Genomic DNA, 13,869 nt, shown 5'->3' with positions numbered 1-13,869 from the left:
ATCACTATGTATGCTCACCGCTGTTATTAGGAACCTGTCTGCCACAGGACAGCCATGTGGAAATAGAAAAATTACAGATAACACTGTCTGTGAATAAGTGAAAACGTCTTTCCCCTGCTCTGAAAACAAGTAGTTTTCACATTTTAAAGGACAGGTGCCAGATCTGTGCTTGCCTCAATTCCAGCCCTGGCCTGCCCCAGCACAGGCGTCCAGTCCCTCTCTGAACCCCACGGGGATGATTTTCTCTATTCTAGCCATTTATGTGTCCACCCACCTATCTTTATCCTACCTGCTTGTCAAAACCAAGTTTAAGAAGCTTTGTTCAACTATTGAATTTGACTGATTTCTCCTTTCCCTGAATAGCATAGCTGTTGGCATCACAAGCGTGTAGCAATTCATGACTTAGATTGTCCTCATGTTTAGGCACAAACACAAGTGCCTCCCAAGTGCTCGGCAGATAAAGTAAAGGAAGACTCCTCTGGGAGTCAGCTAATAGAGAGTTCTGGGGACTGGGGTGAACTGGAGTGTGGGCGCTCTCAGGGACAGGCAGCCTCCCCTTTGCTCCTGTCTGGCAGGAATGTAGGTCAAGGGTCATATATCTCCTAGTTTTTCAAGAGAAGCCAGGTACCCAGCTTTTTATGTGATTTTTTTTTTTAAATGATGGTTCAATTTTACAAAAACGCTGTGGAGGACAAACACGATGGTATTTCACACCATAGGTTGGCAGCCTCTGACGTCAGCTTTCTCTTTCCATAAGGTCATGAGCTTCTTGAACTCGTTGTTTCTGAATTCTCCACAGCAGCTCATGCATTAACCAGCATGCATGGTAGGTGCCTGGTAAACACTTGTCCAACTTTTTCCAGAACACCACATCCAAGCCAAACACAACGGCTGCCTCCGCTGACTCTCTGTAGCCTGTAGGTGATGCAAAGAGAAATCTTCCCCTAAAACTCACTTCTATATTAAAGTCTCCTCCTTTTCCTCCAATCCGGTGGGTCCTTAGGCATTTGCCTGGAGTAAATGACATAGTAATGTTTTCTGTCATTACATAAAACCCTCCCTCAACTTTCTGTTCCTCTAGAGCTGCTACTGATAGAGTGAATTTGCAGTCTCTCTTGTATCATCTCATTTGCTTCTCACTCATTCCTCCACATATACGAGCACCACTCCCCAGAAATCACTGTCAATAATAAGGCCACCAGTGACTTCTGGGATGTTATGTGCAGTGGCGCTCATCAGCCCTGCACATCCTCTTGTCTGACACGAATTCGTCTATAGCATTTGATGCTGTTGATTATTTTCTCCTTAAAACCCCTTTGTTCCTTAGTCTTTGGGACTCTACTCTCTCCTGCATTTTCTTCAATCTCCCTGGATTCTCCTCATTAGGCTCGTATTCCTGCCCAGTCCCTAAAATGCCAGTTTTCTGCAGGTTTCATTCCAGGTCCTCTCCTGTGTCCCTCCACACATTCACCCTGAATGACCGCATCCTCTCCCATGGTCTCCCCCGCCCCTCTGCCCCCGAGTACTGATGACACCCCGTTCTGCCATCTCCGCTCCAGACTCATCTCATCAGCTGCCTGCTGGCAGTGTCTGTCTCCATTGATGCTTCAGACTCCACATCCGAGGGTGAGCTCACCCTTCCGCCCCCCGCTGTGCCTCTTCCCGCATCCCTGGGCTTTGTGAGAGGCATGCCCTCACCTAGCGGCCCACCCATGAATTTCTGAATTCCGAGGCTCCCTCCCAGTGTAGGATTATCCAATAAGCTCAAAAAAAGGCACCTGCTTGAAACACCAAGAAAACAGAACCAGGGTGCCAAAAGATCATTTTGAAAGAGTTGATTGCTTAAAATAATGTACCAAAGTAGCCATCCTAGGGGAAAAAAAAAGAAAAGAGAACTTTTTTGCAATTCCTTACATCTATTTTATGGCTAGATATTGACGTTTATTTTGAATGATGAATACAGGAGGGTGAGTGGGTATAACCTTTTTCAGGGCTTAGAACTACTAAGTAAGTTCTTACCACGGCCCTGGTCATCCTCAGTCACCCCTCTCCACGGCCGGTTAGTTCCTAGGGACGGTCCATTTTGCCTCATTGACAGCCATTGAGCCAACTCTAATGCTATCTGAGGGCTTCTAATGTCTGCTGCCTGGGTTGCTACAGCAGCCTCTTGTCTAGCTCTCCCTTCCCACCCTTCCTCCACGGAGCTGTGTATCTGCTTCTGCATGTTACTCTCCTTCCTAGAATCTTTCCATTGCAACTCAGTAAATTCAAGGGACGTTCCAATGACTTAGCCTGGCTGACGAGGCCCTGCAGGCCCCACTTCACCTCCTCATCCCCCTGGACGACTTCTCTTCTAGCCTTCACTCTAGACCTCCCAGGCTTCGTCCAGCCCCGGCCTGAGGAAAGGGTGTGCAGGAGAAGTGAAAGGAAAACAGAAGAGTCTAAACCTGTGGTCTCCAGAAAAGAAAACACCCCCTCCCCGCCACCTCTTCAAAGCTTCCCAAGGAGGAATAATCCTCCTTTGGACCTCAGCCAAGAGGTCCTTCTCTTCTGTCCCTGGGTCACCTTGTGGTCATGGCTTTCGCCCATCAAGTGCAGGTAGATTCGTTACTGGGGCCACAGGCACAAGAGAGCCATTGTCTTCTTTCTCTCAATGCTCCACTCAGTGTGAGCATCTTCACGTCACTAGCCATGAGCCAGCCTCTCAGCTGACAGAACCCGTGTCTGCTGTAAACAGGGGCCGGCAGAGCACTCCGTGTGCCTCCGGTCAGGGCTCGGCCTTGGCCGGGGAGATGGCATTACTCACTGGAGCCCCATCTTCTCCTCTCCCCAACTTTGCTTGTCCATTTTCACCAAGGGGCTAAAATGGGGGACGGAGGGGGAGGCGGGAGAACACAGAGGCGGGGGCTGTTTGTTTTCTTCTTTGTGTTAACAATGTAACATCTGTTCCCCCGCCTGGCAGCTGGACCAAAGTGAAATGATGTGAGCATTCATTGCCTCTGGAGCAGAGGGTGGGGAGTGGGAGAAGGAGGGAGTGTGGGCTGAAGCGTCCCTGAACAATAGCTGCCACAACAATAATGAAAATACCTTCAACGCCACTTGGCAGGCGGCCCGGGGAACCCATGGAGCTGGGTAACTGGATGTCCCAGCTGATCCACATAGTGTAACTAATGCACTGAATGGTGATCTGTGTGCCTTTTTAAAAGAACCACCCAGTGAAAAGGATAGTGTTTACCTGGTAAATATCTATTTTGGCTCATGCGCTTTGATAATAGAAAACTTCTTTATTTACTTAAGAGCAAGGCTGAGAGGTCAAATGAGAGCTAGAAGGAAAAATAACATGCGAGTTGGGGAGAGAGCAGTGAGGGGAAAGAGTGACCCACATCCTCGTGGTTATCCCCCTGCCTTCTTCCTAGTCCTCGCCCTCTCTGATGGCTCAGGCTGGCACGCTCCGGGGCTCCGTCAGTGGACCTCCTCATCTCCCTTCTACCTAGACTCGCTCTCAGTGTTTTCATCTAGTCTGATGACATTAAGGACCTTTCTGTCAAGGTTCTAACTATAAGGAGCATTCCCAAGTTAGACATCTAGCATAGATCTATTCAAAGATCCAGTTGTCTGCTTATCATCTCCCATTGGGTATCTAATGATAAATTCAGCCAAACATCCCCCCACAGGAGTCAGGTGTCCTCCATCCTCTGAACTTGCTCTTCCATCGTCTTCTTCACCCCAGTTCACGGCAACTTCATCCTGCCTTGACGCTTCGCTTACTTCCATCCCACAACAAAACCATTGGCAGATCCTGTTGACTTTAACTTCCAAGGGTAGCTCAGCCCCCAGTCACTTCTCCCCACCTCAACTACTTGTCCCCCTGCTCCAAGCCATCATGAGTTCTTACCTCGATTATGACAGCAGCCTCCTGTCTGCTCTGCTTCCATTTGTGTGCTCCCCCTGTTCCCCATCCAGTCTATCCTCAAGAAAGCAGGGGTCCTGTGACATTGTTATGTAGAACAGCCTCTGTCTGCTCCAAACCCTCAGCAGCTCCCCTTCTCACTCAGCGTAGAAGCCAACATTCTCACAATGGCCTACGAGGTTCTCTGCAGCATGGCCTCCTGTGAGTGCCCTGACTTCTCACACTGGTAGCTGTGCTTCAGCTTTGCTGGCCTTTGTTTCTAGAATGTTCCAGGCACACTCCCAGGCCCTTCCCTGCACTGCTTTCCTCTCTGCTTTTCGATTCTCTTACTCTCTCGTCTTTAGGGCTTGATCTCAGCCTTTCCTAATCTTTTTTAGTTTGTTTTTCTCCATAGCACATCTCACCTAACAAGTTATATCTTCTCCTTATTTATTTTGACGATTGCTTTCTCCCGATGATGGTGGCAGTTGCATGATGGCGGGGAGTTTTGTTTTTGTTTTTTTTGTTCTCTGCTGTACTCCAGCACCTGCCTGGGACAGTGTTTAGCACATAGAAGGCACTCAATACATATCTGATGAATGAACTGATGAGTAAACAAATAAGTGGGTGCATGAACTCTGCTATTGTTTGTGGCCAGATTGCTAGAGGCTCATCCTACACGAACGAGACTGATTAATTAAGGCCTCCATTATAATCAGGGTATGGAAATCAGCATCTGCAAGATTCTTTTCATTGGCTTTTATTATCATATGTTTTTATAGCCTTTTATTATAGCAAAGTGCCAAATACTTCCTTTCTTCTTAAAATTTTGGTCTAACCTTCAATATACTGTATATCAATTAATATTAAGAAGTAGCAATATTAATCTAACAATATTAATTCCGTCTTCTGTTCCATCCACAGATAAAATGGAAAAATAGGAAAGGTACTGTATCCCTCTCCTTGCCAGTTGGAGCAAATATTTAATATACAACTTCTTGGCCCCAACTGAAAGGCTAATAGACATTTGACCCCTAAGTGTGAGTCACAGATCATATAACTTAAGAGCTCTTGAGATAGTTGCAGGAAGAGATGGTTGAAGGTGGTGTCAATAATAGCGGAGACTCCTTAAAATTGGTTGACTCTGTTTCAAACCAAATGAAGTAACAGTGAAGATTCAGTTGGGAGAATATTCTGATGTTCCAGGTTTATTCTGTTTCACTTGTTTTAAACATCAGAAATTTGAATGCAGCTAAAATGGTTTCTCTGTGTTCTTTAAAAACATTTCTGGCATTTTGTGAAAAGTATACAGTTATTGCAGCTAAATGGGTGTCAAAGACTCGCCTCAATTTGATTACCAAGTGACAGCCTATCAAGTTTTAGAAGATAGCAGTTATTTCTCTTGGAAGCCTGAAATTTTCTTGGCTAAGCACCTTCGCCTCCTCCGACTCTTTCTTATATGACAGGGCTGTTCAGTCTCTTTGGCACTCAGTGTGTTTGTCATTCTGGAAGCTGAACTTACCGCTTTAGATATAGATCGACGGGAGCAAAATAAAGTAGTACTTCCGCAGTCCTTCTTTGGAATTTTATATGTCCATTAATCCTAGCCACATCCGCATTTGTCTGTCAACCACATCACAGTATTGGAGTCAACTAAAACCTCTAAAATATCTATTTCCTTCTCCTAAACAAAAGTAATTTTAAAATCTTTTTATTTTATGATATACTCTCAGGAAGTTGCCAAGGGAGTACAGAGAGTCTCAAAGACACTTCCCCTAGTTCCCCCCCACCCCCACCCCCAACAGTTATATCTTATTTAACTCTCATATAATATCAAAACAAAAAAATTGACATTGGTACAATGTGTGGGTATAGTTCCATTCCATTCTATCTATTTTTTGACTTAAAAAAATCTGAGTCCATTAAATAACAAATCCTGTAACTGTATGTTTCTTCAGATGAGTCCTCTTTTTTCCCATATTGGAATCATTTGCAATTATATTGTTAGAGTTGTAGCCTGAAGAGATTCTCACTTCACTTGAACTTTCCTCTCTTAACTTTTCTTTTTTTTATTGGGGAATTGGGGGGATGGGAATAGCACTGGGGAATTGGGGGAAGGAGAACAGACAAGTTGTTGTCATTTTTTGTTGTTGTTCTTCAGTCTAGTTGTGGAGGACGTTGCTTCACTGGCCCAAGTTGGCACCATCATTGCGCTCTTCCCGGGCGAGGCACATCAGTCGCCGGCTTCTGGACGGCCGCTCACTGCGGCTGCTGGCCGCTCACTGCGGCTGCTGGCCGCTCACGCTGGCTGCTGGCTACACACGGTAGCCCATGGCAACCCACTGCCACAGGGGCTGCAGCCTACGCCGTCGCCGGCGACTCACGGCAGCCCAGCTCCAGGTTGAGCTGTTGTTCAGCATCTTAGCTGTGGAGGGCAGTGTCACTGGCCCTCACATGTGGGATCCGAACTGGGGCCCTCTGGCGTCCCAAGCCAGTTCTTAACCAACACGCCACTCAGCCGGCCCTTAACTTTTCTTAATCGTTGCTTCAACATAAAAACCCAACCAACCAAACACAAAACCCTCCACCTCAGTGTTCCCCATATCAGTAAAATGGTATTGCCATTCACTCAAATGTTCAAACTAAAATTCTTAGAAACATCATTGCTCCCCACCCCTTCACTTATGCCCTGTGTCTAATTCATTAGCAAATCCTGTCAATTTTACTTTCAAAATTATCCTGAAGCTATTTCTTATCACCTGCACTGTTAAAGGACTTCCCCAAGGTCGTGTAGCTAGCATGTAGAAGAACCAGGATGAGACTGCGGGCAGGCCAGCTCGACAGGACCCGACGCCATCCTGCTTTGTGTATTTGGAAGGCAGGCCCTATGCATAGCCCACACTTCTGGGGTCAGAAGTTAGGGTCCGCCTCCTCAAGGGTGAATTAGCTACATAAATTATTTGTAATTCTTCTGCATGGGGACTTGTCTTTTGTTTATTTATTTAATCATTTATTTACATCAGTATGGACTCATATTTATTTATTTTACACCTTGGGTTATAATTTAATAATACTTTATTTTGTTCAAATTATTCCAGTTTTGGTTATTTTGCTCCAGTGTCCCTTTGACTCACATTAGTGTGGATTTTTTTGTTTTTTTGAGCACTTTTTTATTCTGGCACCACAAGATGTTTTAAGCTTATCTTGTGTATTTTCTGCCCTAGTCCTACCATCAGCCATTTCTCGAAAGGGCTTGCTCTATTATTAAATAACACTTACCACTGTTTGACATTATATATTTATTTGTATATTTGCTTTCTATTCCTCTCTCCCCCAGATGAACTGTGAGTTGCAAAAGGACAGGAATTTCATTTTATTCAATGCCATATTCCTTGCTGTAGAATAGTGCCTCGTCCATATAACGTGCTCAGTCAGTGTTGTTGAATCAATGTCTGACCATGGGACCAGTGGTCTTTTTTCTCTGAACTTTAATTTGCCCTCCAGAAACTGAGAGTACACAGCTCACCATTAACTTGTTTGGCTGTTGAGAGTTTTGGCTATCATGGTTATTTTTTCCCAAATATTCTCTTTATCGCTATGATCCTAATGACTTCTTACTTGTTGATCAAAATTAAGTCTAGAATAACAGTTCCTTTATTGTTTCCTCAATTGCATGTGCAAAAAAAAAAAAAAGGAATTTAGAAAAGCTCTGTTTTTAGAAAACAAAGGAGACTTGCAACAGATTTCCAGATATCTGAAAATAATGTCTCATCACATCCATATTTTCTGTGCTGTGTTAGGTAGGATAGCATCATTCTCAGTCCAGCCATGTTGCTGCTACTGGTTTTTCTTATCTTTAGACTTTGCCTAAATAGTCCCCATTTGGACTTCTGTCCTTGAGTTCATGGGCGTCAAACTTGCCATGTCCAGTATGTCCAGCCAATATGCAAAAGCACACCCATTTATGGCCCTGTTACAGTCACCAGACACCATCCACCAAGTCTCTAGAAAATCCTTAGGACTGTATTTGCATTCTTATATATGAAAATGTCCAGCTTATTTCATTACGTAAACTCTGGCATTACTACTGAACCCTGTTATGTATGCCCTCTCTTTAGCCATTTTCCCCTGTGGTCTTTCTTTGCTACTCCTGGTAGCCTTCATAGAATCTGGTTTTGTATTTTTTTTTTATCTAGGAATGTCTCCTCACTCTTCAAATACCAGCCGAAGACCCCCTTGTTTACCTAAATGAATATTCTTTCTGTAACTTCCTTCCTCATTCTTCTTAGACTCACTCTAACTGGCCAGAATTTTATTCACTCTTATTAGCTATAGGTCAGAATGCTAAATCCTTTTGGATGTTCTCTTTTGTTTTTGTTTTTAGTGCATTTTCTTAGGCATCTTTTCTCTTCCCGCGTTCTGAGATGGACTTGGAAGGTTGATAGCAAGTAAGGGCTAGGGAGAAAAGTTGAAGCAGACAAAAAGTATGCAAAATGACCGCACAGGGGTTGACATTTTAGATAACATGGCCAGGGAAGGCCCCACTGAGAAGGGGACTTTGGGTAAAACGCTGAAGGAAGTGAGAGACTGAACCATGTATTGCCTGGGGAAGAGTATTACTGACAGAGAGAAGAGCAAGTGCAAAGGTCCTGAGGCAGGAGAATGCCTGGAATAATCTAGAAATAGCAGAGGAACCAGTGTGTCTGGAGCCAATTGAGGGAGAAGGAAATTGGTTGGAGAGAGGATGAAGGAGCTAATGGGAAGGGAAGCCGGTCACAGTAAGGACTTGTTTTTATGCTGAGCGAGTGATAGAACTTAAATGTTAGCTTTTACCATTTTTTTCATAAATCCTGAGACATGTCCTGAAACTGAATCTTACAATGACAATAGCCAGCCTTTTCTCTTTCTTAGAATCAGCACTATCTTAGGTTTGATGAAATAGGTATTAACGCTTACTAGAGTACAGGAGAGTCAGCGACGTTAGCACACACAAATTTACACGTAATAGTTTATGAGTTAATTCCTAATGTTTTGTTTGAATAACTTGAATAGGTTCAGAAGATATCCATTTATATTAGCAATTAAGTTTATGAGTTAATTCCTAATGTTTTGTCTGAATAACTTGAATAGGTTCAGAAGATATCCATTTGTATTAGCAATTATGTCAATGTATCTACTCGATAATAAAAAAAAGACTTTCAAAAAATTCCACCTTTTTATTCATTTGTGGGGCCTTGTTCCCCATAATGTAAATTGATGTCATTTTTCACACCTATAAAATGATTTTTGGGGGGCAGCCAGATATTATTTGAATCTATTGAAGATGGCATAATGGTCTTTGGTTGAAGCAAGAGAGATTGCAGTCAGAGAAAGGAGGACTGGATGACAGTGCATAGAGAGCGATTCAGGGTGGCTCCCCGTGTCCCTGCTCTGAGCTGACCTAACACTAATTAAGGCTCCTTGGAGACTCCTTGCAGCGTCTGCCATATGGATGCTGCTAAGGTTATATCCATCACATCACTCAGTGTCCCTTTTATGTGGACCCTTCAGAAAAAGCTTTCCCTAGTTTTAGTATCAGCTTTTCTTCAATTATGCAACACATATTCACTGAGGTTCCTACTAATCACCAGACACGTCCTAGAGTACAGACCAGATCCTTGCACTCATGGACCTTCTATAATGTGAGAAATACACAATAAACAAATGATCAAATAAGCAAATTAAAATTATTTCTGGTAGTGATTAGGTGATATAAAAACAAACAAACAAACAAACAAACAAACAAACAAACAAACAAACAAACAAACAAACCCCAAAGAGGGTAAAGCATTGGAATTGATGAGGGAGAGAGACCACTTTCGATTAGGCAGTCAGGAACCGATCCTCTGAGGATGGGACTTTGAGCTGAGACATGAGTGACAAGTCAGACATGTGACGACTTGAGGAAAAGGCATTCTGGGAAGAGAAAAATGATGGTGCAAAGGTCTCGAGTCAGGGTTGACTTTGGTGTGTGTTCAAGGCACCAAAGGGAGACCAGAGTGCTGCAGTTGGGCGAGGAGGCAGAGAGGTGCTCCCTGCTGAGATGGAGGGGGCTGGGAGGACCTGTGCAGCAGGTTTTCTAGGTAGAGGAGGAGGCTGCTCGAACTTGGAAACACACCCAGGCTGCTCTGGCATATTTCTCTTATAGACCCCAAAACTGGATATCTGAACCATTTCCCTCTCTCAGCCACTGTGCAAAAGTGCAGGGCCACATTTATAGCCTTTGGTAAATGCCTAGGATCCTGCATTTTGTATTAACGTCATTCCTGGCACCATCTTGTGCCCAACCCTGTGTGCCCTTTTCTTTCCCGCTAATGCTTTTTCGTGTGCCTAGCTCTGGTCCATGTTATCTTCTGGGCAAGTCGCTTCAAATCTTTCATTTGGCTGAACGTAGGCATACAATACATGCAGGTGTAAACAATGGTGGTGGGATGGGGGTAGTGACGTCTCCTTCATGGAGTCTTTGGAACAGGGGAGATTTTTATCTATCCAGCAGCCCTCAGAGGCTGGATCCTCTGGCTGACGCTCTGCTCCGTAGATTTCAGTATGTGGCTATGGGTTTGGAAGGGACTACAGTCAGCTCTCGTTATTTGCAGTAGCTTTATTGTACAAAGTCACTAACACGGAATTGAGGACTACAGAACCATGGCTTCAGGGGAGGTGCAGGGTTAGGTGGTTGGAGCCTCTGGTCACAAGTTTTTATCACCCAGTTAATACATACTCTTGCTTTATGTGTGTTTCTGTTTAAAGACACCTTATTGAGTACATATTGGTGCTTCATCAGCATTGAACTCACAACGAGCAGCACTGTGACTCATGCCTGAACCAAGCTTATAGCGAACACATGTTTTTCTCCGTAAAACACATCACAGCCTTCTTATGCTCAGGAACACCAGGCAGGAGGGACTTCAGCGCTAGGCTTGAAGACCGTTTTAAACAGAGAAATTGTTGATGAAAAACTCAAAAATGAGAAAAACGTGGCACTACATAGGCTGCCAAAAGGACGCTCTGTACATTATGAGCTGAAACAAGAAGAAAGAACATCACCTAGTCCAGAGACCCAAATTTTCCTCCACTCTGCATATGTCTGTGAATAATCAAGACAGTGCCACTAGTATTGATTTTGGGGTTACAAATCCGTTTTGATGAGTAGGCGAACTTATAAATACAGTGTCTATAAATAATAAGGACTAACTGTATTAAAAAAGAAAATCTTGCTACCTCTGAAGTAGACCAGGGTAATCCCAGGACTGTGACATATGTCAGCAAGCCTGAGAGCTCTTTATTCATTCATTGGATTTATGAGACCCTCAAGTAGAGTAATCCTTGAGGCATATTGACCCCAATGTGAAAATTGCAATTCATAGTTCAAGTTTACATAGCCCAAGAGGATGAAGGGTTCAGTACCACGCCTGGGGTACTGGCGTGGAGAGAGATTATTTTCACTACTTGGAGCAAAGCGCCTACACTATTGGGAACATTTGGCAGATAAACTTGAAAACTTGTTTCTCCGGTGTTTCCTAAAGAAGGTAGGGAACCAGGAAGTGTGATCAGAGTGGTCTGTTGGATCAGAAATTCCTTGAAGCACTGTGGTCGAGAGGAGAGTGAAAAATTTCCAGCCCCTTATACAGCGAGGGCTCTTACTCTTCTGAGAGCCTGGACCTCACAAACATCTTGGGCCCCAAGATGGCTGCCCAGGTGGGACGGAGAGGAGGAACAGATAGCAAGACTTGGCTCTTCCGATTGCTTCTTCTCCTTGATCGTGCCTTTGGTGCCTGTCGTCGCCACCGTTTTCCTAGGCATCAGCCTCAGTTCTTCAGTCATCCTTGCTGTCCGCTTCCCTTCACCCCAAAGATAGCCAAGTTCTAGCTGGTCTTTCTCTTGAATCTGGATCCTGTTTTTTCTTCCCATAATTTCTGTATTACTCCACACCTGTTGCCCTAGTTTGTATAGGCACAGACGCCTAATGTTTTTCTCCACCTCTGGCCTCAACTCCCTTCAAGCCAAATTCTTCCTAAAAGAACCCCTTACTTAGAAACCTTCTGTGACTCGCCATAGCTACTGATTTGAGCAGAAACACCGTTGACTTCAAATGCATCTGCCTCCAGTTTTAGCTCTTCCCAAAGTGATTTCAGATGCTTTTTCCAGCCTTATCTATCATGACTTTTCCATGTACTCATATCTCTAGGCAAACTGTCTTCCTTGTTATTTTCCAAGCATAGCTAAGTTTTCCAACCTCGTACCATTATTCATCTTGTACATTTTATCAGATATAACTTTATTCTATCTCTGTTATTTAAAACTAGAAATAGGATTAATGACGTGTTTCCCGATTCTCCCCCAATAGATGCAGTTTTCTGCTCCGTAACCGCCCACAGCACTTCACTTTTGCCTCAGTGGAATTTTACATGTTTTGCTTTACCTTCATTATTTTTGTCTGTAGCTTTCTTACCACTAGTTGCCATTTTAAAAGACATAAAACTTCCTTTCCTCATAATCCTTAAAGGAGAGACTGTGCACAGAATAGGGGCTCAGTAAATATACATGGAACCTAAAGGATCTTCTTAACAATTCTATGGTAACTTGATAGTCCCTCTCCCTAGGAAGGAAAGGAGGAAGAGAGAGAGGGCTGCCACGAGGAGTTTGTACCTGGGGCCACCTCAAGAGGTATAAGACAGGTCCAGATAAAACTGGGGAGTGCATTCCAGGCTCCAGATACCTAAGAGGCCACAGATGAGTCTTAGAATTCCAGAGAAATATGAATTAATTATAGACTCTCTGGAGTGACATGTAAAAAGGAACTGCAGATCTCAGGAATTTCCTCCAAAGTTATCTTGAACTGCTCTGGGCATCCCAGAGTGTTGTGGTCTCCATAGCCCTTGGCTCAGGGGCGATTCCAGGGGTGGCAAAGCCACTTGGCTGAATCAGAGAGGAGGCTTTGAGGAAAAGCTATGCAGGCCAGGGACCTTGTCATATTGTGGTGACCACTCCGCTCTTTCGTGTCCAAACTATCATCTTGAAAAAAAAGAGGAAGGTGAGCCTTCGAGTGGGTGTGTGATTAGGGGTCGGGCAAGGAAGATTTACTTACGGGTTCTCTCTAGACAAAGATAAAGGCTAGAGATGATTCTACAGGCAACAAAGTGGCAAATCTGTTTTACTTTAAAATCATCATATTTCTCTAATTCTAATGTTAACCTGAGCCCAAATGCCTCCATTCACTTACTCCATGAATGTCTGCGTGCTGGTTGGGTGCCAGACACTTTTCTGAACAGTGAGATACACCGGTGACATTACAAGTGTCTTATCTCTCCAAGATGATATGGTCCATCTGCCTGTCAGGGTTCCCTACTGCCGTGAATGTGGTGAGTCCCTCTTGAATATAAGACAGTCACACTCAGTGAACTGTACAAGGGCTTAAGGAAGGAGAGGCTGAGGGAAAGCAGGGAAAGAGCTTGGATCTTAGTTCTTGACAGGTGCCACACGGCCATTTAAATGTGTGATTGACAGAGCTGCGTGTGGCCAGTTCTACAATGACTTGGGCCATTTCCTAACCATGGTGAACCCGCTTTGCTAACTTTACATGAGCATACATGTAAATTTTGAAAGTCATCATGTCTTTCTTCTATACACTGTACTCTCCCCCCCTAGAAAAAAATAGGGGGGGATGGTATATTTCTTCTTTATTATTTTGCCTTTGCGTGCTCCTCCTCACATCTGGCTTCTGCCGCAACTGGCAGCAGAAGTGCTGACTTATCATGAGAAAGGCTTTCTGGGGGACATGTGGCCTGGGCCATAGCAGTGACAGCAGCAGCAGGAAGTACAGGAAATCTCATGAGACGGTCTGTTCTTGAACACTTGCCAGCCTTCTTCTGCAGACTCATGAGGTAAAGAGAAGCATCCAAGTTAAGGCGGAGGTAACTGGAACAGAGTCCCAATTCTCC

The 13,869-nt window shown here is 44.2% G+C and overlaps 1 protein-coding gene across 1 annotated transcript in view; it reads left to right on the top strand.

The window, feature by feature from the left end:
- Positions 1-4,077: 4,077 nt before the first annotated feature.
- Positions 4,078-13,869, top strand: part of ZNF648 (zinc finger protein 648) — a 156,178-nt gene continuing 146,386 nt past the window's right edge. The window contains exon 1 of the mRNA XM_019635440.1: positions 4,078-4,111. Within this exon, the coding sequence (XP_019490985.1) occupies positions 4,078-4,111 (34 nt within the window). The remainder of the gene's footprint in view (positions 4,112-13,869) is intronic.

Source organism: Hipposideros armiger, unplaced genomic scaffold (assembly GCF_001890085.2).
Source record: "Hipposideros armiger isolate ML-2016 unplaced genomic scaffold, ASM189008v1 scaffold_22, whole genome shotgun sequence".
NCBI classification, from domain to species: Eukaryota; Metazoa; Chordata; class Mammalia; order Chiroptera; family Hipposideridae; genus Hipposideros; species Hipposideros armiger.
Note: the sequence above shows the minus strand (reverse complement) of the source record. Positions and strands in the feature narration are given on the sequence as shown.